The sequence below is a fragment of the Neopelma chrysocephalum genome, unplaced genomic scaffold (genome assembly GCF_003984885.1).
Source record: "Neopelma chrysocephalum unplaced genomic scaffold, ASM398488v2 Primary Assembly neopelma1_59, whole genome shotgun sequence".
In the NCBI taxonomy this organism is placed as follows: domain Eukaryota; kingdom Metazoa; phylum Chordata; class Aves; order Passeriformes; family Pipridae; genus Neopelma; species Neopelma chrysocephalum.
Genome location: NW_020897714.1, coordinates 28,972,999 through 29,000,105, shown reverse-complemented (window position 1 = coordinate 29,000,105; position 27,107 = coordinate 28,972,999). Strand labels below are relative to the sequence as shown.

At 49.1% G+C, this 27,107-nt stretch overlaps 2 protein-coding genes across 4 annotated transcripts in view; one reads left to right on the top strand and one right to left on the bottom strand.

The window, feature by feature from the left end:
• Positions 1-27,107, top strand: part of CACNA2D4 (calcium voltage-gated channel auxiliary subunit alpha2delta 4) — a 127,701-nt gene that overhangs the window by 76,685 nt on the left and 23,909 nt on the right. The window contains exon 28 of the mRNA XM_027679615.1: positions 25,877-25,938. Within this exon, the coding sequence (XP_027535416.1) occupies positions 25,877-25,938 (62 nt within the window). The remainder of the gene's footprint in view (positions 1-25,876; positions 25,939-27,107) is intronic.
• LRTM2 (leucine rich repeats and transmembrane domains 2) lies at positions 795-21,616 on the bottom strand. 3 transcript variants are annotated; one of them, XM_027680720.1, is made up of 5 exons: positions 21,049-21,616; positions 10,347-10,486; positions 8,711-8,872; positions 4,372-4,962; positions 795-2,858 (listed from the first exon to the last, which is right to left on the bottom strand). In XM_027680720.1, the coding sequence occupies exons 3-5, from the start codon at positions 8,775-8,777 to the stop codon at positions 2,404-2,406; spliced, it is 1,113 nt and encodes a 370-aa protein (XP_027536521.1). In that variant the 5' UTR covers positions 8,778-8,872; positions 10,347-10,486; positions 21,049-21,616; the 3' UTR covers positions 795-2,403. The 3 variants fall into 3 exon arrangements, with proteins under 3 accessions (XP_027536521.1, XP_027536519.1, XP_027536520.1); XM_027680718.1 differs by lacking the exon at positions 10,347-10,486; XM_027680719.1 differs by lacking the exon at positions 21,049-21,616 and having other exon boundaries at positions 10,347-14,866.

The following is a 27,107-nucleotide window of genomic DNA, read 5'->3' as shown; positions in this document are numbered from 1 at the left end:
GCAGTGACACGCATATGGAGTCTGCAGTGCACCAGTTCTGCCCTTCAGAACGGGCTACACTTGGAGCAGATGGGATGGTTGTAGTGGCTATACAGTGTATGGGGTGAGAGTCCTTCCTCCTCACATCTTGCCAGCCCCCTCCTCCTCTTCCTGTTCCTCCATGGCAGCCTTTTCTTCTGCTTCCTGAAGAACGTCCTCCCCTGTCCCATGCATTCCTGTGTCGAAGGAAAGTCATGCTTAAACAGTTCAGAGCATCCTGTCTCCTTGCCTCTGGTGACCCTGGGTAGACCAGGAGGGATTTTGCCACTTCCAGGCTTTGATTAAAGATGTTGTGTGCCCGGGGGTCAGTACAACCACCTGTCTGGGGCCAGAAGGGGGTGAAGAGCCAGCGTGCATTGCTTCCACAGGGATCCGGTCACAGCGAGCAGGAGGGCTGTGAGATGTCCGAAGGCATCGGGATTCAGATGGAGCAGGTGGAAGAGGTGATGTGCCCTGGCAGGGTCCACCTGCAGTGCATGCTGGGCTCTGAACACAGGTTGCCAGCAAAACACCCTGCAAAGCTGGGCTGGCTGCCAGCTTGTTTCCTGATGGCAGGGATCACACCATCCACAGGCACTGTGGATGCATGACCTCCGGTGTCATCTTCCTCGCCCAGGAATACCCACTGTGACGGGTTAGAGCAGGTTACCATGGCAATGTGCGCTCTCCCCTGGAGACAGCATTTTATCCCACTTCCAGTGATACAAAATGAGTCCTTATGTCGAGTTCCTTTCGGGTTTTTTTTCCCCTCTCACTTTTTCTTTTTTTTTTACCTGTCAGGTCAGAATGAGCAAAGACTAATAGGAGGCACTGCAGTCTGAGGGCTTTAAAGTCTGACTGGGGGAAGTCACCCTACATGACAGTGGCAGTGTGCGCAGTTGCGCGTGTGGGCACGCTCGTGTGCAGCTGTGGATGGCGTCAAACACACCAGTGATGGTGAAGGGAGTGTGTGTGGGCTGTGCTGCCTTCCATGCCAGACCCTTCCTGGGCTCTCCCACACCTGCCACACTGTGATCCAGGTTTCAGCCTTCAGCTCAAGACCCCTCAGAATTGCGCCCACGCTTTTCAGTCAGCTCAGCTGCATCACCCTGCTCCACACGCTGTGCTGGCCCCTCTGCCAGCCATGCCAGTTGTGTGACTTCTTCCCCTGACACCTTTCCCCAGGCTCACACTACTCAGCGTGGCTTACGCTACTGAGGCTGGTAAGCCACCTCCTCCTCTAGTCTTTCCTGATGACCCAGTTCTACTCTGCCAGCCAAACATTTCTAAATGGAGGCTTCGTATCCTTACCTTCTCCATTTATCAGAGAAAACATAAAACAGATAAGAAGAATACACCTTATTTTTTTCACAGACTCATGCTGTAATCTCAATAACTTTGCCTCTCTCTGCCGTCTCCTGCCAGTTTCCACTGGCTCTGCACTAGGGCTGAGATGTCTCTGTTAGCTCCTCAGTGGCAGTGTACATGTATTTTGTCTGAAGCAGAAGGCGATATGCACTGCTGTGATCAGGGTAAGGTGAAGTGGCTGAATGTATTCAACACACAGAGGGCAGATCAGCATGGGCATGTGTGGCTCTGCATGTGCAGGTGGGGTGACAGGATATCTGGAACTGTGGCTGGCTGTGTGTGCGTGTTGGGATCAGAATGAGTCAGTGTGTGTGTGTACAGGAGGGTGACTCCTTGTCTGTGCACCTGTAGGAGATGACATGTGTGTCAGCTCACAGATTTGGACTTGGTCAGGAGCAAAAAGAGGGACACTGTGCTCCTGGCAGTGTGTTAAAGTGACACAGGTTATCTTTCCACCTTTAAAAATGAGAAGGGAACTCTCCGACTGACTGTTGTCCTACCCTGGGGACCTTCCCTCCCTTCTGATGTAAGGAGCACTGACTTGCAGGTAGTGACCTTAACAGTGAGGCATGGACACTTCTGGTGTCCTGCTTCCCACACAAGCTTTCACAGAGCTGCTCTCGGTTTGCAGAGAACTCTTGACACGATACAGGATGACTCAGGACTGAAGCTGAGAGAACAACACAGGTTCCCAGAATGTGCCAGCTGCCTTTGCAGCAGGCATGTGAGGGAAGCTCTGTGCAAGGGCATGAGGCACAGCAAGCACTCAAGGTCTGACTCTACTTTATTTTGTCTGGGAGGCCCCAAGGGTGAAAGGGCACAAAATGGGCCTGGGGCAGAGGGAAAGAAATTGAGCCAGGTGCCCTGACCCCCCAGAAGCGTGTTGCACTACTTGGGTGAGTGGAGCAATAGCACAGTCTGTCTCTCTGTCTGGGAAGATGTATTTTGGGAGGACCCCATGCTTGACTGCTCTCAGATACCTTTTTTCATCGCTGTCCCTTCCTTCCTAGAAGAGTTTCACGCCACAGAGGAGATTTGTTTTTGTTCTTCATGTTCACCTTCTGTGTCACCCATGAGCGGCTGCCTCTTCTTCAGCTCCCGGTGGTACTTGGCCATGAGGGAGGCATAGATGCAGCCGTAAGCAGCTGCCACCACCATCATGATGCAAACGATGCCGCAAACCACCCCTGCAATGATCACAGTGCCAATGGCCCGGCGCACGCTCACGGGCCTATATCGCTGTTTCTGAGGGCATCCCACACTGGGTTCCACTTCTGTTTCTGGGCCTGATTTAGATTTGGAAGGAGTTGGGCTGCCTTTAGTGCAGGGTGGGCCAGTATTGTCCAGCACGGTAGAGCTGTTCTCATCATCCAGCTGGGAGCAGTAGTTAAACATCTCCATGGGTACCATTCGCATATCCTTCCCTTTCAGCTCCTTGGGCAGGGTACATGCCAGCTGGTCAATTTTGCCACCTGTTCCGATAGAGATAACAGGAGTGAGTCACAGCTTCATCCTGTGACAGTGACAGCAGAGATAGATCCTGAGGTGGGGTGAGTTCATGGGCCCCCTTTCATGTCTGCTAAGTATTTTCCCTGCAGAAGTTTCAGCCATGTCAGCTGGCTGATACGATTCTGCCTAGGCTGGATTCCACACTAGAGCTCATGGTGCATGATACGTGCACAGACATCTTTCAGGCCAAGACATGAAAGCCCTCTGAAACCGTTTATTAAGTCAGCCCCATATTGTTTAGTGAGTTATGTAAGTGTCAGCAGAACCGTTTTATAAAAGGAGAAATAAAAGCAAAAAGATAGGACCAGGCTGTGTCTTCTCAAAATAACAACAGATACATGGTCCCATCTTCTAACAACAAATCCATCTCTGTGAAAATAGTGACAGATGACGAAACAAATGCCTAAGTGAACTTGGGCATTTTCTTTGGAAGGGGACTTAAAAAACAAAGTTACCTCTGTGTGCTTTCCATTGGCATATCATGTGATATGGGAGTCAAGAAAGAAAACAAACCAAAAATGAAAAAAAGAGGACAGTGGCACTTGTATGCTTGTTTGATTCTGCTCACACAAATGCATATTTCAGACTGCAGTGTAGCCATAGGCAGAGATAATCTTCTTGCAGCATGGCTGTGATCAGCAGGGATGTGACAGCTGACTGTTGCTATCCGCATGATTTGAGACCCTTTCCTACTCATTGGCTCCAGCAACAGAAGGTCAGGCCTTCAGTCGTCATTCCTGTAAAATGTGCCATCTTTTTTTGAGTTGCAGCTCCTAAAAATATGTCATCCCATCAGCATTCCCCATAAGTGATATGTACCTTTCAGCCTTCTCTGTTTCAAGGAAAAGGTGGAAGTACAAACTTGTCAAAAACTGCTTGCTTTAAAATGATAATTTTATAGCCAGTCTGACTTGGGGCCTGGCTTGTAAATTTGAGCTTTCAGTTTAGGTTTGCCAATATTAGTTGGAGTGTTTTTCCTAAGTAGCACCTTTGCCTATGGTTCTTTTGTTGGCAGAAAACCTGATGCTTTATAGCCAAATCTGACTTTTAGTTCTCTTGGCTTAAGAAAGATAATGGGATGGCTATTTTCAAGTGTGAAAAGCATTTCTTCTCTAGGCAGAAAGGGTGAGGCGAACTCATAATCCTAAAATTTTGATGTTACTTGGGGAAAGTTCTTTCTTCTCTCAAGGTTAAAAAAAAAGGGAGGGGGAGTAATTGTTCAGATTAGAAACAAAACAAGGAAATAGGAGATCTGGGGCTGCAGAGGACTCCCCAGCCTGGCAGTGTTGTTATACAAATGTGCAGTGGCATTAAACCGTAGTATGGTTCTCATACTGTTTGGCTAAGACCTGTCATTCGGGTCAGCCTGACCTGACAGATGTATCTGCTCGTGTTTCTCCCCTGCCTTTGTTTGCCCTTCCGTGGAAGACCAGACCAGAACTTCCGCGCTTTCACTCCCGCAGTGCGAGCACCTACCTCGGTAGGAGAACCACTCCATCCAGTGCTTGAAGTCTCGGAGGTTGCAGTCACATTCCCAGGGGTTATCCCCTACTTGGAGTAGCTGCAGGCTGGTTAGCGGTTCGAAGGTCACCCTGTCCAGGCTCTGCAGGCGGTTGGACCTGAGGGAGAGGGAGCGGAGAGCAGGCAGGTCGTCAAAGATTCCCGAGGGGATCTGGGCCAGGCCGTTGATGGAGAGGTCCAGCTGACGCAGCAGGGCCGTGTGTTGTAACAGGTCCTTGTCCAAGGCCCGAATGCTGTTGTTCCTCAGCTGGAGCTCCGTAAGGTTCCCCAGGTCACTGAAGATGTTCTGAGGGAGCTGGTCCAAGAAGTTGTTGGATAGATCCAGCCTCTGTAGAGCGGAGAGGTTGGAAAACACCGCTCCTGGCAGGATGCTGAGTTTGTTGTTGAGAAAGAGGAAGGTCCTGGTGTTTGTGGGGATGTCTGAGGGAATGGAAGAGAGGCCCAAGCCACTACAGTCCACTTCCAGGTTGCCACTGTTACACTTGCAGGAAGAAGGACAAGCAAAGAAGGACTCAGCAGCACACAGCGAGAGCCAACAGCCAAGCACTGGTGGGTGAAAAGCAGGGAAGAAAGAATGCATGTATTAGAGCAGTGCTTTCCCACCCTCACCCTCACACCTTGAGCACAGCTACGACCACAGTACAACCCTCACAGCAGGACCCTTCGCTGCAATGCCCTGCATTGAGTGTAATGAGTTTCCTCACAGCTCCATCCCTTTACTGCTGGCCTGCACCCTCACACTGTGACTTTCCTCTTAGCCTTTCTTTTTCATGAGCAAGTAAATATCCTTCCAGTTTCACAAAGAAGTTAGAACAGTGCATCCCAGAGGACTTAGCTGACAGATACTGGAGCACTGGTACCTGTCAGAGAATGGAGCAGAGAGCAGTGGGAGGTGTCACCTCTGATAAAGGACAACTTTTTCTAAACAGCCAGGGTAGAGAGAGGAGGGACGAGTTTACATTTAAGAAGCTCTATTTTCTTCAGGAATAGACACGTTAATGAAGAGCTTTTAAGAAAAAGGAAAACAAAACAACCTACATCTCATTTGCGCTCCTGCAGTTTGAATTCTAAGATTTGTGATAGATCAGACTCAGGTTCTAAGTTAGCCTCTGCATCAGGGTGTTGTTTGTTTTACCATATTCAAGTGTGTCGTGTGGGCCTTGTGTCCACTTTTAATGAATTAGATTACATTACAAAGGGATGACCAAGAAAGCTGGTAAAAGTAAGAAGTCCCTGGACTGGACACCTGGAACTTGCCACTGCTCTCAAAACAGTTTCATGATCCTATAGCAATAGCCCCAGAAGTACCTCCTCTGACTAAAATTGCCCACAGCAATGGAATAAGGAAAAAAATTGGAGGTTGGTAACTGAAGAAAGGGGTGTTAGGAAAAGGGTTACCATGTGCACCCTTTCTCCTTCAGTGTCTCAAACTTAAGATCAGACAGTCCACAAATCTGCATTTCTTTAGAGGCTGCTCTGGATCACCATTCTAGACATGGGTCCAGATCCTCCTAGTGGAATCAGGACACTTGTTACCAACCCTCCCTGGGTGCCAGTGGCTTCTAAAACTCTCCTTTCTGTGACAAAGAAGCAATAGCAACAGGAAAGCGAGCTTTGTGCCTCCTGTCATTAGAGGAGTGGGAGTTATGTTTAAGCAGACTATGTAAAACATTTGCATCCTTCATCTTAATTCCTTTCATGGAGTTGAGCTCGCACAATGAATTCCACAATTTTTCAATGTGGGAAGCAAATTCAGCTCCCTCGCAGTTTTTAAGGTGACAAGTTTAAGCATTTGCCTAAAACTGAAGCAGGTTTGTCTGTATGTCATGCCCTGTCCTCTCCCTTTCTCACTTTTCTGCAGAGAAGGCAGTGACTTAGGGGTCACTTTTAGGGGTCTTTTTAGGGGTGAATAGTAGCTAAGGTGGATGCATTTATTGTCTAACCATTCTTTCCTAAACTGGAAATCAGTTTCTTTTGTCCTGCTTTTTTTCAAAGAACCAACACGCAGGTATTTTGCTTCTTAACCCTAAAGGGATTGTGAAAGGACTGCCACAAGAGAGGGAGCCAATGGAGACACAAGCTCTGGAGCAGCTCTCCTTGGAACAGTTCTGAAGTCAGCCATGCTCTTCCGCTCTTCCCCTGTACCACTCTCTAGAGCTCAGTCTGACCCATAGCCCATTTTTTACATCGACTTGGCTTCTGTCAGCGAGGTGCGTTCATACTCAAACCCTGTCATCCTGCATAGGGTGTTTTTTCTGTTCCCAGAGATCCTTGTGTGAAGTGGCAGATTTGTAGACTGGTAGCCTAAGGAGAAGTACCCATTTTGGATCCTAAGCTATATAACTTTATCAAGGACCAAGGGATAAGCATTCAGAGAGAGTGTCCCAGCTCTCTCTTATTTTATCCATCTTTCTCAACCCTTCAAGAATTTTTGGCTATCCTACAGTTGAGAGCTCAGGTGTACATCAGCCCAGGCCATGCCAGTATGTGTGACCTTTTAACGATAATCATGGATCCTTATGGCGAAATACAAGACAGATCTTTACCCTGAGCACCTCTGTGCTCTCTTGGCATGCAAATGTTGGGGTTCACAGCAGAGATTGCCATGAAACCAGATTGTACCCTCTGGACTTGCAGTACAGGTACTGACTGGCTGGCTGATATTTAATTCTGTTCAGAATACGTCACAGCCTTGTTGTAGGAAGAGAATTAAAAGAATGGGAGCTAGAATGGGGAAGGGAGAGAGCCATGAGTCACTCAAGTGACCCCGTCTTTTTCCTAGATGCTTAACAAAAGCACAGTATTAATAATAAATTGACAGCTGTGATGATGAGATAACACTTAGCTGCTTTGTACACCAAGAAAGGCAAGAGCAGACCCTGTGTAATGCTATACAGGTGGCATTCTGCTCAGGGCTTATCTCTCAAAATGCCTGCCCGCCTCCGGCGCCGACTGGGTGGCTGTGGGGTTCCACCAGTGTGTGTGCTGGCAGCGGCTGGTAGGAACAAAGTCTCAGGCAGCTGGCTGTGGTTATGTTCAGGAAATGGATTTGTGCCAAGTTTCTGCAGCCATGTATGGGATATGCCAAAAATGTCTTGTTGTTACCCATACATTGCTGTATGCTTTTGGAAATATTTTACTAAGATCACAGAGAGAAGAGAAAGCCTGATTTCATTTTCGTCTCCTTGCAAGAAGTGCATCACACTGGGATGTGAGCTGAGACCAAGGAATTCATTGCACTGGTTAGGATGCAGCTCCATGGGAAAGAGAGGCAGAGAAGCCATAGACAAAACTTGGAGATGTCTTCCAGCCCTATGGAAGGATGAGTAATATGTGTTTTCGTGTTAGGGGCATATGAAGTTACTTTGTGAGGTGTTTGGTGACTCTAGTAGGTGGCAGAAAGCTGATGCAGGTATATCAGATTAAGTCAAGACTCAATAGCATTCATTATAAATAATTTATATAGCAGTCTAGTCTGTGAGGATGGATTACAAAGATGCCTGTTTTCTGGAGAAGGAAATAATTCTTCCAGCTTCTTACAGAGGCAGCCCCAAATTTGATCAGGAGGACTGGAACAAGGGAAACCACAGACCTACTTGTTGCCTGGGCATGTGGTAGTGATGGACACACTCCAAGTGTTCCCTTTCCTTTGCTGTGGTCCCTAGATGCTTCTCTGAGATCCAGGTACATTCCCAGAGGGCCACATCACCCTAGCTGCCTCTGCCCTGCACTCAGAGGTACTATAGCAGTCCCAGTCCACTGGGAATATACAGAGGCTAAATGCTTACAATTTAATTTGGAAGAGATCTTTATTTACTACTTGATTTTCACTACATGTGGCAGTGCCCAGTAGGAGAATTCCACCTTCACGTCCTGCATTCCCTTCTAAAATCTGTTTTGAGTTCTGCTGTGAAGAGCTGGGAGCCTTGTTCAGCAGCCTATGTATAAACCCCTACCATAGAGAGGAGTCTGCAGCTTATAGGATACTGATTTGAGAAATGCTCGGGGTGGATCTTTGTGTGATGGTATCTGTCATGCTGTTTCTCACCTGCCAGGCCCACTGGAATTCAGAAGCAATCATCACTCGCTGTCCCACTTTAAGCCCATATTCAGCTTTAGAATCTCACTCTCCCTCCCAGCTAGCCTGGCCTCTAAAGGAATCAGGAATTAGTTCAAACATCTCCATTCTTAGCTGTCCCTCTCCCCTATTCTTAACCCTGATGTGACCTATTTTCTTCCCGCTCCCTTGACAAACAGGAATATCGTACTGAGTACCTGAGTAGGCATTACTTACGACAAGCCTCTTGCCACCTCATGAGGAACCTGCTCCTCCACCGGTGGCCAGCACTTGTAGGCAGCATCCTTGTCTTCTCCAGCGTGTCTTCACATCCAACAGCCAGCCTGCCACACAGCCCCAAAAGGAGAAGGAATGACCTTGTAGCCTGCCTGCCAGGTCCTGGAGTGAGAAAGCAGAGCAGAGCGGATGAGATTCAGTTCCCTGGCTGCAGAGCGTGGGGCTGGGCTCAGTGTTGTCCTTTCTCCTCCCCAGCTAGTGTGTTGCCTTTGAGGCATCATCTCTGTTTTGGAGGAGAAATGGAGGATGTTTCAGGAGGCACAGCATGTTCAAGGCTCAGTGTTAAATCATTTTGAACCTCACAGTGCAGAACTAAGGCCCGATTCACCTAAGTGCCAGAGAGAGAAGTTTGTGCTTGGATAGCCTGCCATGGTGGCTACATCAGCCTCATGCTCAAGGTTAGCCTGATGAATTGCTAAGGTGACCCTGCCAGGGCAGCAGACTCCAGCTCATTCCTGTCGCCTCCACGCTGGCTGGTACCACCTGTGCATCCTCTCCCTGACGCACGGCTCAGGCTCACGGAGATCTGGGCACCAGCGGCTGCCAAGCTGCTTTTCTCCCTCCCACCTCCCCCCCACACCCCCTCCCCGTATTCCCTGCCAGCACTTCCTGTCTGTTTTAAGGTAAAATGGATGTGGTGGCTAGAACAGCACAGCTTCAGCTTGGGGATTTCCCACTGCAGCAACTGCAGGAGCTGAAGAGCAAGCGAGCCTCGGAGGAGAAGGAGAAGGAAGGACCTGGGGCGGGGGAGACGGAGTGGGAGTGTTGAAAAGAGGGGAGTTGCATCTTAATTAGAAGAAGGAAAAATCCTCAGTCTAATTAGAAACCCAAAGACCATAAACTATCCCCTGACAATAAGTGACTGACAACAGGTTTCAACTTCCCTCCTGCTTCCCTTTTGGATACAAGGAGGCAGGAAAAAGGAAAACACCACGAACCCTTCTGTCCCCCTGCGTACTCTCTGACGTGCCATCCACAGTCGCAGCAGCAGTTAGATGGACGCATTTCAACCAGAGTACAGATATAAACCCTGCTCCATCCCCTCTGAGGGGCTCTGACAACATCCACAGCCATTATTTTAGCTGGGCAATGCACTCCCACCAGGACGCTCTCCCCACACACGTGCCAGGCTCCCCTACCCTCCCCCAGGCTCCCATGACTGATTTATTTTATATGGGAATGTAAACCACCAGAAAAAATATTTGAATTAGCATCTTGATGAGAATGATGAGCAGGTTCAGTGCCTGGACTAGTACATTTGCAAGGCTATTTAGATCACTTACCTAAATGTCAATGCACCAAATAGATTAATAGCTCTCACGGTACCGAAACTGGTTTGACCTTCACCCGCTGCAACCCCCCACTCCCCAAACTGAGCTGGAGCCCTTTCCCTGCAGCCCCCACTGAAGGAGAAGCCGCAACAAATAGCAGTCCCCATTTGGTGCTTGCGCTCGACCTGACTGAGGAGACTTTCAGCTTCCCCTATATAAATGTCTCCGTCCTAAATGCCACCCTGAAGTCTCCTTTCCTCTCCTGTCTGTATTGAAAAGGAGAATGAAAAGCCACAAGCACTTACCTGGAGAGGTTCTGCCTGCAGCCACTTCCACCTGATTCCCCAGACACTGCCCAATTACAGCCTCTTCCTTCCCTTTCCCTCCTTGACTTTCATTCCCCAGCAGCAGGCTTTCCGTGTGCTCTATTTAACTCCCTACAGCACTGGAATAAACGGCAGAGTTAAGCTGACAGCCACAGAGCCTTATCTGCCTGCTGGATAGCGCGAGTCGATCAGCTCCAAATCCTGTTGCCAAATGATCACGTCCTTGCTCTCAGCATCAGGGGCAGCCGCCTGCCACGCTCTGTCTTTCCCTCTTCCCCACCTTCACTCCATCTAACTTTTGTCAGGGTTATAGATAGCTCTGTTCCTTGTGCTCTTGCTTTTTGGCTCTGTTTTGTAACACCCCGTCTGTATCAGCTGGCTCACTTCCAATTGGGGGGCTAAGCTTTTTGGAAAAAAAAACCAAAACAAACCAAAAAAGCCCCAAACCAGCTTCCTTGGGTGCTTTGTGACTCGGTTTCCCTCTGTGATCTCCCCTCAGCCCAGGCCCCCTCTCAGGCCATGGGCTGGTGTCTCTCCCGCCCCGCTCGCTGCTCTGTGCAGTTCACCCACACCATCCCCAGGTGACAGTGGGGGGCTGAGGGCAGGACTGGCACACCCAGGCATGGGGATGGTGACAGGGTCAAGGTTTCTACCCCTAGATCCTTCTACTCTGGCAGGGCAAGTCCAGCTCTTGCACTGGTTTCTGGTACCTCACGGGCGCCTCTTTCTCTCAGGCAGCACCAAGGCTCAAGCAGAGAGTGCAGGGTGGGAGGAGCAGCCGTGTATAAATAAGCCCTTTCCCTATGTTTAGAATTTATTACAGTGCATAGTGATTAACACCTGTTCAGGCTTTAATGCTGTCTCCTGCACTGCAACATGCACAAAGATGGAGGGGCCTTGATAAACCCAAGATTATTTTAAAAGCATGTCACATACACGCAACACTCCCACCCCACAGATAGCAGCCACCCTGTGTGCACTCATACACGTGTTTCCAAGACTTCAAAGTGACTGCCTTCATGTACAAATGCACATATTCTAGTCCCCAATCTATCTTACATTTACAAATATGTGCACAGACTTGGGCTTGCACATGTGCTGGGGACTCTTCTGTAACCCATATTTATCAACCTCCATGTCTTCCACAAAACTGCCTGCTTCTCCAAGCATACCATATGCTCAGGTGGCAGAACAGTAGATTTGGAATAGGTAGAGGTTCTTGGCTGCTGAAGGGCAAAGCACAATGAGCTTCTGCATTTGTACCTTGAAGTAGAAGGTTTATGGAGAAATTTTAATTCCAAGGATCCGGAAAAAAAACAGTTTCTCCCACGCATTGACTGCCCATAAGCACATTATACCCTTAGTGATTAATATTCCACAGTCAGGAGAGAGCAAGGAAGCAGAGAGGATTTTTGAGGGTTTCTTTTTTAAATGCTTTCTCTGACTTATCTTGAGTTCTGACTTTATTAGGTGTTTTATTGTGGCCCAAGAGATGCCTTCTGCTCTGCAGAGCACCAGGCCAGCTGCACTCACTGCCAGTGCAGCACTGGGAACACCCAGTCCTGGGACAACCAGCACTTGCCCACACCTCAGTCCTCTCCACAGCAGCACCTGATCTGTCTGGCTGCTTTCAGCCTGACAGCCAGGGATTTTTTTCCAGCAGTGAACACTCTGCCAGACCTAGGAGTGCCCCCTGTGTGCCCCCAACTCAAGATGAGAGGCACCGTGCCGTTCCGAACCTGCCTGGCATTGCTTGGGTTTGGGGGCTCAAGGCTGATCAGCATTGCTGGAGCTCTGAATGCTCTGAAGTCACCCAAGTCACTCAAGGGCTCCAAAAACCAGGCATTAGTCTTTCTCCTGGGCTTACTAGATGGTTCCTTCTCCCTAGAGCAACATGTCAGCTGAATACCCTGTGATCCTGTGGGACACAGTGTCCAGAGCTTTCTTCCATGTACTTGGAGTTGCATGTCTTTTCCAGACTCTGGAGAAATTAACAGAGTAGCCTGTGGCACTGGTGATGCCCTTTTCTTCTTGTTCATATAGGACAGTAAAAGACAACTTTTTTAGTTTCAGCTCAAAGCAACAAAATGAAATCATCCATTTCTGGCCCATGGGCTCCAGTGGCCAAAAATACACTGAGTTGAAGTGCCACTTGGACATTTGGCCTGCTGTCAGACTCTAGAGGACTCTCTAATGAGGATTCCCCTAATTAGATTGAACAGGGAACTTTACTGCTGGGGCCAGGGAGTGGGGGGGGACGCAGAGGAGATTGTAATGATTTTGCAGCACTTGCCAGGGCATAAAAGCTGCAGCAGACACTACCCCTGTCTCGTGCTTTGCTTCTCTCTACCCAGTCACCAGTAATGTTTGCAGTATCACTCCAAAGCCTTAGCTTTTGTGGGTAGGGTCCCAAGGATCATGCTATGAGAGTGGGGAGGGTTTCAGTTAACTGCATCCACATACTGTTTTAGTAACACTTCCCAATTCTGTGGCACCTTCTATGCGAAGCTTTCCATTTGCTCTATGAATGGCTCTTACCATAGTTGTGGGTGGTGTTACTTTGTATTTCATGACCCCCAGAAGTAAGGCTGAGATAATAGCCAGTAGTGCCTCTGCTCTTGGCAGGTGGATAAAGTATTCCATTTTCCAGACAGCAACACTGAGGCTAGAGAGACAGGTGACTGTGTCACTAGGATGAGACACTGTGAGAAACAGAGCCCAGCAACTTCTGTCTCTGATTATCTCTCCTAGTCCTTTGCACTAACCCTTGGATCATGGCTCAGGGATCAGACTCCCTTAACAGCCTGGCTTATGAGCATTGGCAGGGCATGTGGGTGACCTATATTTCAGAAGGGTGGGTACCAGAGGCTGCAACAGATGCCAGCAATAAATTATCAGAAAGTATACACAGACGTTCATCCCTCCCCCACACTCTCCTTGATAGCAAAGTCCCTTTCCCCTTCCTGATGCTGAATTGCTTTAGCCTTTATCAGAAAAACAGCAGGGTAAGGGAGGGCATGGAGGACGCTTTAAGGAGATTATCTTCTTCCCTTCCCCTTTCCTTGTTGCTTTTAGGATTCATGTTTTATTAGTATCACCCCATAATGGAGGGGGACAGTGGTACCCCAGCACCCAGTGACTAAAGCATGTTATTCTATGCCTGTTCCTTTATCAGCCCTTGGGGGGCAAGAGTCACAGGCAGCAGGAAGAGATGTCAGCTGTGTGGCCTGATTAATACACCCCAAGTGGGTTCAGATGGCATGGAGATGATGCCCATTCTTGGTCCCCCAAGAGAACTAAGTTAGTCATGCAAATTATCGATCACGAGAGGTCACATTGTCGCAGTGACAGCTCTTCATTTGTCATCTATTTGGACTGCAAAAGCACACAGAGGTGGTAGCAAAGCTCAGCAGCACTGTAGAAACATGCAGTGTGTGTCACTGGCCCAATGAGCTTCTAAGCTAAATAGCTAAGGGCTTCATTTGCAGCACTTGCTGATTTATTAACACGTGCTCAGGATTCATTAGTGTTGTGCTGTCACAATCAATGGAAAGCACATTTTAAATTCATACGAAAAACCCAGCTGCAGAAGAAATGGTGCCCTCTGACTTGCAGTGATCAATCACAGCTAAGCAAAGCACCTCATACAGAAAGCTGTAAAGGAAGTAGAAAGCATGGAAAAACCGCTTGGTATTGTAAGGGACTCAGCCATGCTCCTGACTTGGTGTGAATAAAAACCACACCCTTTTCTCTGTGATGCGAAGAGGTCAAAAAGCTTCTGATTTTTGGATTGGCAATGTGTAGGCACCTCTGAAGTGCAAATGTGTTGATGGTAAAAAATATTTCCTCCCCAAGGCCCTCCAAGAAAGATCAAATTTATCCCCATATTATGGAGGGGCAAACTATGATACAGTAAAAATGACTGTTGAGTTTGGCTGGGTGAAATTTCAGCTGCCTTGCTTTTGATACTTCATCATGAGCCCACATTAGTTTCCCGCTCAGGATTTTCAAAGCTGTCAAGAGCAGCACTTGCACTTGGGCTTGTAAATACTCTCCTGTCCTGCAGAGAGTACTTGTAGGGCTTACCAAAATTACACAGAATAAAGGAGTTTTGGCCAGATTTTCTGAGAGTTTCCTGACAGGCCTGTGGCAAAAGCAGGAGAGAAGCTAGTTTTCTTGATTCCTCATTCTTAACCAGTACACATTATTTGCATCCCAAGCCTCCCTGAACAATGCACAATAATTAAACTGGAAGATGCTGGAGGGGCTGGAAATACCAAGGACATAAGGCCTCAGCAAACCCTCTGAGAAAGTACAGAGCATCTGAAGGGGAGCCAGGGAGGGTAGCACTGCTGGGAAAGACCCAGATTGCTGTGGAGATGTGGAATTCCTTGGGAAGCTGTGGAAGCAGGTGCGGAGACCAGGATATCCAACACAGGAGTGACAGGAAAGTCCCAGCACAGTGTGAGTGTGGCATATGGAGGAGGCCCAGAGCAACAGCAGGAGGGGAGCTGAGGGGGCAGTTGACAGGAAGAAATCCAGCCCTGTGTGTGCCAGCATCTTCTCCAAGTATTATTGAATGCGACAGACCACGTGCATGTCTCCTCCACGCCAAACGGAGGCAGCTGAGGAGGCAAGCGGGCGAGGGAGTGGGAGAGGGGCTCAGAGGAGGGACACGTGAGTTGACTACCCAGTTTCCTCCTCTTTTTCTTTCCACAGAGTGATGTTTTTGCTCTTCTCACACTGTTGGCAAAAATTGGTAACCGAGATGTGGAGGGGGGTTCTACATGAAGGTTGAGATAACATTTTCTGATCCAGCCGGGAACAGTTGGCTGTGGGTGGTGGCTTGTCACCAGCCCTGCCAGTTCTAATCCAGATCCCAGTTTTTCTCTTTCTCTCAGCTGTGAAGAGCCTTCTCTGCAACTTTAATTTCCTGCAGGGGTTAATCCCATGGACAGTGGTAGCTCAGGCCCTTAATCCTTTCGCTCAGTCCCTTGGCAGAAGGACTGCAGCTGCTCCTGACCTGGCAGGTCTGAGGGAGGCACCCTTCTGCTCCCAGTTCCTCCTTTACACCCCACAAGCATCCTCCAGCTCACTGGCATTTAAAATGCTGCTCCCCCCTTCCTGGCAAGCCTACCCTGGGGGTGTGGGTGGGTGGTACAATCCAGGGAAAGGTTCCAAGCAGAGAAGACAGCTTGATGGGAGAATCCTGGTTCTTTGGTCCTCAATCCCCTTACCACTGCACACACAGGTATTTTCTGCACTTCTTAGTTGAATGGTGCTCTGAATCCCAAAGTATTCTCTTTCTTGTTTGTATTTGGGTGGTGTTCAAGAAGGAAGGTAGGTATAGGCCCACATTTATTAAGGATTCTCTGAGGGCTCGGGACTTTTGACATGACCCGGTACCTTCCCTGGGTCTCTTACTAGAGTCAAAGGATGCAGCAGAACTTTAAGAGGAAAGGTGCCAGTCTGTCTGAGATAAAAGATATGTTTACATGCACAGAGCAGTAGATGGATGTGCATCAGTTTAGCAGCAAGATAGGAAAATATAAGGTTTTTAGTCAATACAAGCTCTCAGTTCACAGTCCTGTCCCTGGAGTGCTAGGCCAGAAGTCTAGCCCGAACAATATGGCCAGACTGCCAAATCCAGGGGCTTCCAAATCAACACCAAGAAACCCCTCTTATATCTTATGGGGGCCAAGGCACTTCAGCCATAAGCTTTTCTCCTTGTGGCTTCTCATTCCTAAAATGAGGTGAGATTCTGCAAGCCTAGGTGATCTCTTGCACCCAAAATGCCCCACACCTGCGTTTGCCATCGTTCATGTCTGCATTAGCCCAAAAACTGCCTTTGCCTTTTTCTATACCCTGTATTCTGAAATACACCAGAACTTCCAGCTCACTGGCCTTCCCAGTGCTTGACTCTTGTTACTCTTCCTTCTTGTGGAGATGCCAGTGTGGTGAACTGCTGCCACCCACGCTGCTGAGTGAGGGAGTCCCTCCCCCTCTCCGTCACTCACCACCTTGGCTGTGCTTCCCCGGCTGCCAGGCTCCCAGAATGAGACCACCAGCTGCAAGGGCAGTGTCTTGCCACTCCGGCAGTTGGGGCAGGAAGAGAGAGAGAGGAGGTAGAAAACACAGTCCAACAAGGGAAGAACTTCCCCACCGTCTCACAAGCCTGTGCCCTGGGCACGTTCACAGGGGCAGGGATCATCCATCCATGCGCGCACATTGCTGGGCCAGAGCGCAAGATGCCAGCAGTAAAATTCCTCTCAGCTCTTATCAGCCAGGGGATCAGTGACCCAGCACGCACAGGGCTCCTGGCAAACCTGCCCAGGAAAGGCCACTCCCACTGCTCACACACGATGCGTTTGTGCTGGACTCTGAAGGAGTCCTCTTTCTGCCTCGGTGGGTTGCATAGATCTGTCTCACTTGGTTGCCACTGTGGCATGAGGTTGTTGGTGCTGCCTGTTAGAGAGAGCCTGGAGCTCTTCTGCTGCCCCATCACCTTCCCAGAGCACCCAAGAGGGGCAACCCTGCAAAGTCCACACAAACTGTATGGGATCTGAGCTGCTGCCTGCAGCTCCAGGGGTGCCTGCAGATCTCTGGGACACAATTATGCTCTTTACAAGCTGGGAACACTGCCCATAGCTCAACAAGATGTGGTGACAGCTCTTACAATCCAGAGTTCCAGCCAGGATCTTTGGATGCATCTGGGTTAGCACACAGATCACAGCCTCATGCTGCAGGGCTTGCTGAATCTGAGGAAGGTCTTCAAATTTGATGTGACTTTAGTTTTCTGGAGGGTTTGCAGCCACAGAAGAGATAGGGTTATGGCAAAGATCACATCCCATCAAAATCACTAGATGCAAGTGGTGTGGAAAGAGCAGGGCCCACCTTCAGCCCCTCTACCCCAACACAGGTGCCTCACAGCCAAATCACAGCAGCACCCTGCCCTGCTTTGGGCAGCACTGGCAATAGAGAGCCTCACCAGGAGTGGAGAGAGAGCCCAAGTGATGAGTGCCAAGTCAAGTTGTCTCTAACAGCTCTTCTCCAGACTCAGGATGTGGTCCTACTTTTTTATTCCTTGTGTGAGAGCATGGTTCATGGGGAAGGAGTCTTCCCGGCCTCCTTGAAGTGAGGAGGATTATGGTAGCAGGGCCTGTCTTCCAAGTAACAGCTTTTGCTTGCAGTCAGTCGGGAGGTTCTGACTTGTATGGCCCTGCTGTAAATTTAAGACTCAGTCCTTCCTGTGATGGGTTTGGGGCATTGTAGTGCATAAATAACAGAAAGTCTCTTGTTTTCCCATTCATAAAGAAGAAGAATCAAAAAAGTGACATTTTACTTTAAAAAAAAAAAAAACGTAATAAAATATGCTATTTGGCTTGCAAAGCCAAGCACTTAAATGTGAGATAATACCTGCCCAGTCTTCATTCAGCCACTTGCATGTCTGCATCACAGCACTGCCTTTGCTTACCCAACCAAGTACTATTTCTTTTTTTTCACAGTACCCCATCCCATACTCAGTGCAAAGGACACATGATACTCAAGCTAACAATAAGGATGCTGTAATAAATAAGGCTATTTTTATATGGTCGGAATTGAATATTAAACCACAGTTTTGGCAGGAGGCCACAGTCTGTACATTCCTAATTTTGCGGGTGCCCAACACAAGACCCTAGGGGCCATTTTGCAGAACTGCTGAACACTCACAGCTGTTTTTCAAAATGCTGGCAGCTTAGCCAGCAAACTGGTCTCAAGGATTTGATGGCACCGAGAGCCAAGAGGCCCCAAGCTCCGGCCCTGCACCTGCTGCTCCTTCCCTGTATGGGTAAAGCGGAAGTCTCTTTTCCCTTCAAAAGCAAGGAAAATAACCACTCTCTTGCCTCGTGAGGAGCATAAATTCTCTATCATCAGCTACAAGGCAACTGTAGCAGCTAACATCTTCAGAACACCACAAGACAATGAATAATGATGTATTGCCTCCAGGGCTTGGATGGCAGGCAGTAAACAAATAAAACGGGTGCACACTTTGCAGTACCGAAAAAAAATAACAGCCCCCTGCTTCGCTCCTTGCACACCATGTAGCCAGTACCCTGAATGATCAGCTCATGAAAATACAGCATGTCATCCCACCAGTCAGGACTGCAACCCAGTGCAGATGGCACGTTGCCCCCAATCCCGACATTTTCCAACTTTCAACTGCTTTTTTTGCAATGTGAATAATATAATGCACATAATCCCACCCCTCAAAGGCAAAACAATTTTTCCTTACATCTCTTGAGTCTGGAATTTAACTGGTTTATAGAAAAAGTGCACATCTTCTTGCTATTTTCATACCCTCGGTCACACAAAGCTTTTTTGTGAGCCAGCATTTTGGTAAAGCCACAGCAGGCATAAGGTATGTGTTACAAGGTATTTCCATGTTTCCACACTGCAGAAGGAACATCCCAGAACTCCCACTCCAGCTCCTTTTCCACTGAGAACTGGAGTGTGTGTCGTGGTGTAGCTTGCTGAAACATTACCCAGCTGGCAGGAGCATCCCAGTATGGTCATTTGATTTGTGGGCTTGAGCCACCCAGGACTGGGACAGATGTCAAGCGGTGTGAGCAGCTGCTTGTAACCAAACATGGCAAGTGCAGGAGACTGCCTGGTCTGTCTTTTGAATCAGCAACCGGCGAGTGCTGAAGAGTCACCAAAGAACTGCCCGGAAATGCCCTTCCACAGGCTTGAGCCTGTCCCCATCCTATTCCAGCCTCTGTTGCTCCTTGAATGCTCCTCTACAGATATCCTCATGGCCCTGTGCTACTGCTGGGCATCCCGGCTCTACTGAGACATAGGTCTGCTTTCATCAGGTTTCTGTGGTGCTGAACAGCCTAGAAAATCCTTTCTGTACCAGGCTTAAAAAAAAGGCCAGAGGAAGGGCAGGAAGCTGGAGTAACTCATGAAGATATCCAAGCTGAGAGTGCACCTTGCTAGCATGTGGCATTCACTTTGCTGGAGGCAAGGGTAAAGCTATGATCTGGTATAAAAATTATATAAGAAGGCTTCTCCTCCTTTCTCTTTGCAAACAGCCCCTTTGCTCAGGATTTACCATAATTCCTCCAAGTGGGCAAGATGCACTAACAGAGGCAGCACTGATGTCTGACAGGGAGACAACTCCCGCAAGCCTTTCGCTCATGTGGAATAATTCCCTTGCAAATGTTGTTTGCCCACAGCAGTTAGAGGAAGATCCACCCCCTCCCACCCCCAAACAGACCTGAGCGAAAAAGCTCAGAATAAAAATGGTCTGCAATTCTGGAAAGGCTCCCTCACTTCTAGAAATGTCCCCTGCTTTAGGACAAGTGCCTGTGTGCCTTTGAGGGTTCCCCTGTCTTTTAAGGGTTTCCTTCTTTAAACTCTGCAGCAGCAGCTGCTCCAGTCCTTTCCCAAATGAGATCTTAATTTCTCTCTCCATCCTGCAGGTCAGGCACCAGCAGCAGAGCAGTGCTGTACCCTGCTCGCTGCCATTCCCATCAGGGGTGTGCTGGATGTGGCACATTCAGGCTACCTGACAGTCCACGTGGTGGGCCTGGGGCCCAGCTCAGTCATGACCTGGTTGGAGCAACAGCTTAAAAAATCCTCTCTCCCCAAATCTGGAGAGCTGCAGATCTACACGTCTCTCTTAATTAGCATGAGATGCAGGGACAGCAATAAACTGGTCAGGCAGAGGGAGAAGGAGGGGGCAGAATGCCCTGTGTGGGATGTGTGTGTGCACGTGTCTGTGCATGCGTATGTATGCACACACACACCATACACACACCCTAATGCTTATATATATACCCCTATCCATAGGGGGCTTCACATCAGCTCATTTGAGACCTCGTTCTTGCCCTTTTCTGCCAGTCAGGACTGGAAAAGCCTGTGAGGCTTCTCTGTGCTGTGTTTCACCCACCCCACTCAGTGCTGTGCCTTCCGCCCAAAAGTTCAAAAATTGCAGGTTGAGCCTGCAGAGATGCTGAAAGCAACTTGGGACTTATTTTTGGCTCTACTTGTGATTTGGCATCCTTCACTTCATGTCCTGTGGTCATGTCCGTGAGCACACACACCCACAGACAGATACATACACCCTCCCCTCATCCTAAAGCTGTGTACTGAGTGCTGAACCTGTGCAATTTTGGTCCTCACTTCTCCATTTTAGGTTGTTCTTACTCAGACAGCTGAGTCCAAAATGATAGCCAGCAAAGTCATCGCGGGCCAGGCAAGTGGCACCTCTCATACCGACCCCTTTCACAGCCCCGAGGAGGGGACAAAAGCCAGGGCTCCCTGGGAGCTGCCCAGCACCTGGTGACCACAGCACCAAGCCCTTAAGCCTCAAAACTGCACCTGAGCTGCCCGTGGTGCAAGGAAAGGTGCTGGTGCCATTCGCAGCTGGGAGAAGTTGCTCCCAGCTGCCGGCACTGAAACTGGACTGGAACCAGTACCAGCCACCTCTGCAGCAGGTTTGCCGTTCTGCTTTGTCGGGAAGATCGCTGCCCATCAGTCTGGCACAGCCGAGACTTGTGCACTGTGCTGTCTGGCAGACAAGTGCTGCCCCTGCTGACACTCTCCTCCCCGGGGAAGCCGGTTCCTGGGGGGCAGCTCCACTGATCTCGCTTAGCTGGGGATGGGGGAAAAAACGCAAAAGAGAGATGTCTTTACTTACCTCTCTCAGGCTGGAATGGACCCTCCTGTGAGAACAGTAGCTCTTCCAGTGAACCCGGTACAATCCCAAAACAAATCCAGCAGAAAAGTCCCTCTGTTGCCAGCTGGGCTCTCGGTGGACCCTCGCTGGCAGGAGCCCCCCCTAGCCAGCCGCTCACCCCGCGTGGAGGGCAGAGGAGCCGCACGGCGAGGTGACAGCGTGGGAAAGGGACTGTAATCCTCCGTAAATAATAAACAGGGGAAGAGAGAAAGAGAGAGAGAGAGGCGGGAGAGGGAGAGACTGTGCGCGGTGAAGTGACAGCTGGGGGTACATCTGCGATGGCAGCAGCACACGCACAGGAACGCGCACAGACAGTGCAGAGGAGTCACCCCGCCAGGCAGGCAGGATCTGCTCCAAAACACCCAGAGGAAGGAGCTCGGGAGGTTTTCGTTTCTCTCAACCCATCCTGGAGAAAGGGCAGTTGCTGTCAGTCCCTCTCTCCCCCTCCTCCCACCCTTGCTGCCATCCCTCTCCGGGTGCCAGGAGCCGAGGGGCTCGATGAGGGGTGAGGAGATGCCAGGGCGGGAGGAGCTCCCCACAGCCCCTCGGGAGGCAGATTGGTCAGGCACAGGTTACAAGAGAAGGCACCGAGCTGAATACCTCCCTCTCTCTCTGTGTGTCTGATGACACTGAACCCGGAGAGAAAGGCATGAGGATGAGAAGGGACGAGCCCTGGCTTTTGTACAGGAGTGAGGGGAGCGGCGGCAGTGAAGGGGAGAGAGCAGGGGAGAAACCAGGAGGCCTGGGAGAAGGGCACCCCCTTTCCACCAGTGCTCCAGAGATGATGGGGGGATGGCAGTGTGTCCAGCAGAGAGACTTAACTGAGAGGTGCCCACGGTGGGCTGGCCACATCCTGTCTGGCCACAGCAGGTGTCCCCAGAAGCTGCTTGGGTGCAGCACAGCCCTGTGTCTGTTTTCTTGGGGATTCAGGGAAAACTTGAGGAGTGCTAGTAGGGGATAGTTGGGACAAGGGGAATGGGTGAAAGAGAGGTGTATTTGCACCCATTCATTCCCCTGAATTTTATGTGCAGCAGGGAGACTGTGCTCAGTCGTATTTCCAGTGCAAGTGTCGGGTGTGAGTACACCCATGCAGTGACAGAGGCATTCCCTGCCCTCCCTGACATAGCCTGCTGGTACAGGGGTGCAGTAAACAGCTGAATCCAGCCCGCTGCCTCTGTCGGGATTCCCTCTGTGCTCTCCCATGGGCTCCTACAAAATCAGACCCCTCTCTTGCCTCCCTCCAGCTTGCTGAGGACCTCGGTAGCTCACATTTGCAGGAACGACTCTTTTGCTGATCTACTTGAACTGCCTCTTCTATCAGGTCCAGTGTCATAAACAGGCTGGTTTGGGCCTTTTGTTCATTTTCATTTGTCTGGAAGTTATTTTTTAAGTAAAATTTTTGGAGGACTTTAAGTAAAATTTCAAGCTGCTGGCTCGAGAGGGAAAATGGGAATATTTCAGAAACAGGGAATGGAAAATGCAAACAGACAGTATGGGCATGGCTGCTCTGGTACCTTCTTCTATTTGAATCACAGGTTTTATTTAACCATTGGACTGTCTGCCATGCAAACAGGTTGTGAACGGCAAGGTAAATCTTGATAAGCTCTCTGCAGGATGTAATCTTGCGACTCGTTGTTATGCCTTTTTGTTGTGCAGCAGGCCCAAGAGTTAAATCTTGGGGAAAGCTCCTTATGAGAACAACATATGGATAAATCAAAGAGAGAAGCCAGAGAACGCAGACAGAAAGAGAGGCAAGCAGAGGATGAGCTAATGAAGCAGGCATGCTCAATGGAGGGATGAACAGGTGGAGGGGAAGGCTTTTATTTCCATGCACAACTCCAGAGAGAGCCCACTGCAGCCATGGGTTTGCGGGCAGGGTGCCTGCTGGTGGGAAGTAGTGCACAGCTACAGTGGGTAGCATGTCAGCACAGTGAAGCAATGTCTGCCTGTGCAAGGTGTTCAGCAACACTTGTCCTCGTCCTTTATTTCACTTCTGGGATGCTACAGTTGCACAGGTTACTTGCACATTACTAGGAATAAAACTATTATCCGTGGTCTCTCTGAAGACTCTGCAGAGGCCGTTCATCATTTCATGGACCTCAGATCTTCCCAGTGATGCAGCTTACTTTTGCCACCAGAGCAAAAAGGCTCATTAACAACCAGTTATAGTGTGGAACAAGCACAGAGGAGTTTATTTCAGTTTCCTCCCTCTCACCTGAGCTGTAGCATCATCCTTACCTCAGACTGAAGTGCTGCTTTCCTCCTTTCTCCTTGGCTTCACCAACAGCGTGAAGATGCCCAGGCGACTATTTGTTACTAGCGCTGGGGGGGTGGTGATTGTGGCCTGTTTCTCCTCAGTTCCTGTGTCTTCCTCAGGTCACCTGAATGTGTGAAATTTTCTCATGGTTCTTGCCAGTAGCTGTCAATCCATGCCAACTGGCAAGGAGTTGGTGCTACCAGGCAGGAATGTGAAGCCATCCCCCTAGTACAGTTCCCTGTGATGGATACCATCCAGACAGACAAACCTACCTGGCTGCGAGGCAGAAGAGACCCCAGCTATGCTTTCAGCAACCTCTTCAGACTGTGCCATGATGTGAGGAGGAGAGTGGTGCTCGCCACACCTCCATGGATTCCCCTAGCTAGAAATGTGTGCTGGACCACTGGGAAGGAGAAAAAGGGCTAGTGTAGAGAAGATGAGTAAGCCCAAGCCCTCTCCCCTATGGAGAGGTTAGGGCTGAAAAGACTGCATCCAAAGGACAAGGCTTGCTGTCAGATAGCACAGATAGGTTACACAGGACTGTGGGCAATGTGCAAAGAGGAATTAAGAGGGCTGGGAGACTTCACTTTCTGTCCCTGCCACTGGCCACCCGTGCAAGCTTCCAGGTCTTCTTCTTCCTCATGTTTCAGGCAACTCTGTCCAGGTTCGGTATGTGCTACTCATGCCTCCTGGGCAGAAACAAGGATTCACAGCCGAGGGCTAAAATCCCTCTGAAGAACAATTTGAGACTAAATGTTCCCACTTGGAAAAAACATGAGCCGCTGAGTAAGTCTCTGCATTGCAAGGTTAGTTATGTAGGTATCCACTCCTCTTCAGGTCTCATAAAAACTCCATGTCCTGGGTAATGCCCCATTGATGTGATCTGCTGTGATAAGGGGAACGGCTCTTTCTTGAGATGGTTTGGAAGGATGGCATTGAATTTATTTAAAGCTACATCCCAAATGGGGTGCGTGGGCCTCATTGGACTCGGCAGCAACAGCACCGTTTCCCTTCTGTCATGGACTGCTGATTTGTCAGCAGGGGCACCAAGCCAAACCATGCCTGCAGTAGCCTCGCTGAAGGTGACAAATCTTTGCCCAGGCTCGACTCAGCTCTGTCCTTCCTCCTTTTTTTGCATTCTTTGTCTTGTCTGGTTTGTGCTCTGTGAGGCTCAGGGCAATGCAGCTCTACAAAATCATTTCTTTCCCCCGTGTACAGGCAGTCAGATTCAGTTTACAGCAGGCAGAGGCAGGTTAAGAAGTGTGCCTCTGATACGTGGGATTTTGTAAGATGTACCAGCAGTGGGAATGTGACAAGGACACTGGTATAAAAGGTAGAGCTGATGCCGGGTGCCAAGATGCGTCAAGGAAATACACCATTGCATACTCCGGTTTTAATTCATACCCATCTGAATTAGAGCATCAGTTCATACTGTTAGTTTAAAAGCACCCACACGGCATGATTCAGATTTAAAGGATCTCTTCCCCCCTTTGAAGCTCTTTCTAATTCAGAGGAAATCTGTAGAAACGGCAACACTTCATCCGCCTGATATTGGTGGTTGTGAAAAAAAGGCTCAGAATCTCCCTCTCTGTGTTTCTTTTTCTCCCTCACTTGCACTTTATATTCTATTTCAAGGTCCTGCTTGAGGCTGTAATTCCTCCAGAGCTCTAGGATTCAACTAGCTGACACACAGCCCAGTTGTTCCCCATCACCATGCCAGGCTATGCACGGCTGCACTGGTTGTTACATGTGCTCGGAGGCAACCTACCCGGGTACAGCTGGGTTGTTCTGTTACAGAAACCCTGCACCGTTTCTTCTCCTGCCTTACTTCAGGAACACGATGCTGGGAATAGAAGAGAAATTAAGCCAAGAAATTAGGGCACACTTCATTAAGAGACACACACACACACAGAGTTCTGCTTAGCCCACCGTGCACTAGGCTGGGACGGGGTAACAAATCGCTATTCCTAATCACACTTTCTGTCAAGTGACATTCATAATTCTGTGCATTTGTAGTGGCTTAGGAGCAATCTAAATCTCTGTGATTTCCCCTTGAGACAGGTGGGTTTTCAAATTAATCGCTTCCTCACACTGGCCTACTTTATTTCTGATTGACGCTGCGTGGCACAGGACTTGGGGCCGGGGTGATCACAAACATCCATTCTGGCCAGGCAAATCTGAAGAAGACAAAAGAGGAAAGTTCATGATATCCTGGGGGATCTTGGGAGGAATATTTATTTTTTGTTAATTTGTTTGTAGCTTCATAGTGCTTAGTGTGAGGGAGGTCTCAGTACCTCAGTGCAGTCAGTGTCCCCTTTTCCTCGCCCTTGTTAAACCTCTGACTCTCACTTGGCAGTCTGACTCAGTGCTGATACCCTGATGCTTATCATTCACACTTGGAAGCAGGTTGCAATTGTGATTTCCATGCCATCACCTTGGGCAAATGTTTACGCCTCTTTTCCTAACTTCTACTTGTCTTTCCTCTCTTGCACATTCCTCTCTTCATCCTCCTCTCTTTTTTGTTTCCCATAGCGGTAGGTGTGCAAATTAAGCTGGAGTTGCTCCAACGCAAGTTTTGGATGACCATGCAACAGGTAGGAGCATCAGCAGTCGTGCAGAGAGACAATTTAATACTCTTTGTCAGCAAGGTCGATACTATGTTACATCACATATGACAGCATTTTGATGAGGGCTTTTGCAAAACTCATATTAAATGATTTATGAAGTAGATTAGTTTGAAGTCACACATTTCTGTAATCCTTTGATGGCACTAATGCCGTGTGAGCCGTGAGTCTGCTCCGCAAATGCTGTGTTGACAGTGTCAGCATCCTGGCCTGGCATTAGCTCTGCTGCATATGACACATTTAATTGTGGAAATATGTTTGTGCTCATTCAGCCTTTCAGAAACCTCACGGAAATCTGCAGTTTTGGGCACACAGAAAAAAAATTCTACTGCCTTCTCTTATCATCTTGATAATGATAACAAAACACTACCAGCTTGCCAAAATAAAAATTATTTGCTCCAGGGATAGGCTTTTGGTGTTGTCCTAATTTTGGACACTCTTGCTGGACTGAGAGAGTGGAATAATTAAAACACCTCCCCCAGTCTGAGAAGCAGGAAAAGTGAAACACCATTCCCTTACCACCCAGGGGCTTTCTCCCCAGGCTTTGCTTTCAGGGAGGTCTACTGGAGGGGTGATTCTGACAGGATTAAAGCAGCACACAGGAGAAGCAGCTCTTTGCTGTCAGGGGAGGGAACTGTCATCAGATGGGGATGACAGAGAAAATGAGAGGGCAGGAAGCTGCTCACCGGGAGTGAGAACACGTGGGGAACAAAAAATCCCAGAGCTGGCTGGGGGCGGCAGGAGCATTCTCACAGGTGGGCAGATCACATAAACCTAACCTGAGCTAAAAAGACTCCTGCAAAGCAATGAGGGCATCCTGAAGCAGCAACAGAGAGCATCATTTAAAAAAAATCTCCTGAGGGCCATACCCAGACAGTTCTCACAGAAACAAGCCCTCACGGGCGTTAAGTGAAACTGAGAAGCCTTATTAAGGAAGCTAAAGGAGGCCTGTGTGCCAAGTGCCTGCAGGCCGTGGCCCTGGTAGATGCTGGTATGAAAAAAGCGTGCGTGTGCTTTCCCAGGACGTGACCGCCGTTTGACAGAGGAATGACTAACAGATTTTGTTTTCCTTCTTTCTCCCTCTCCTGCTTCACTGCATGCTGTGCCTCTCTGGATGTCCATGCTGTGCCTCCCATCTC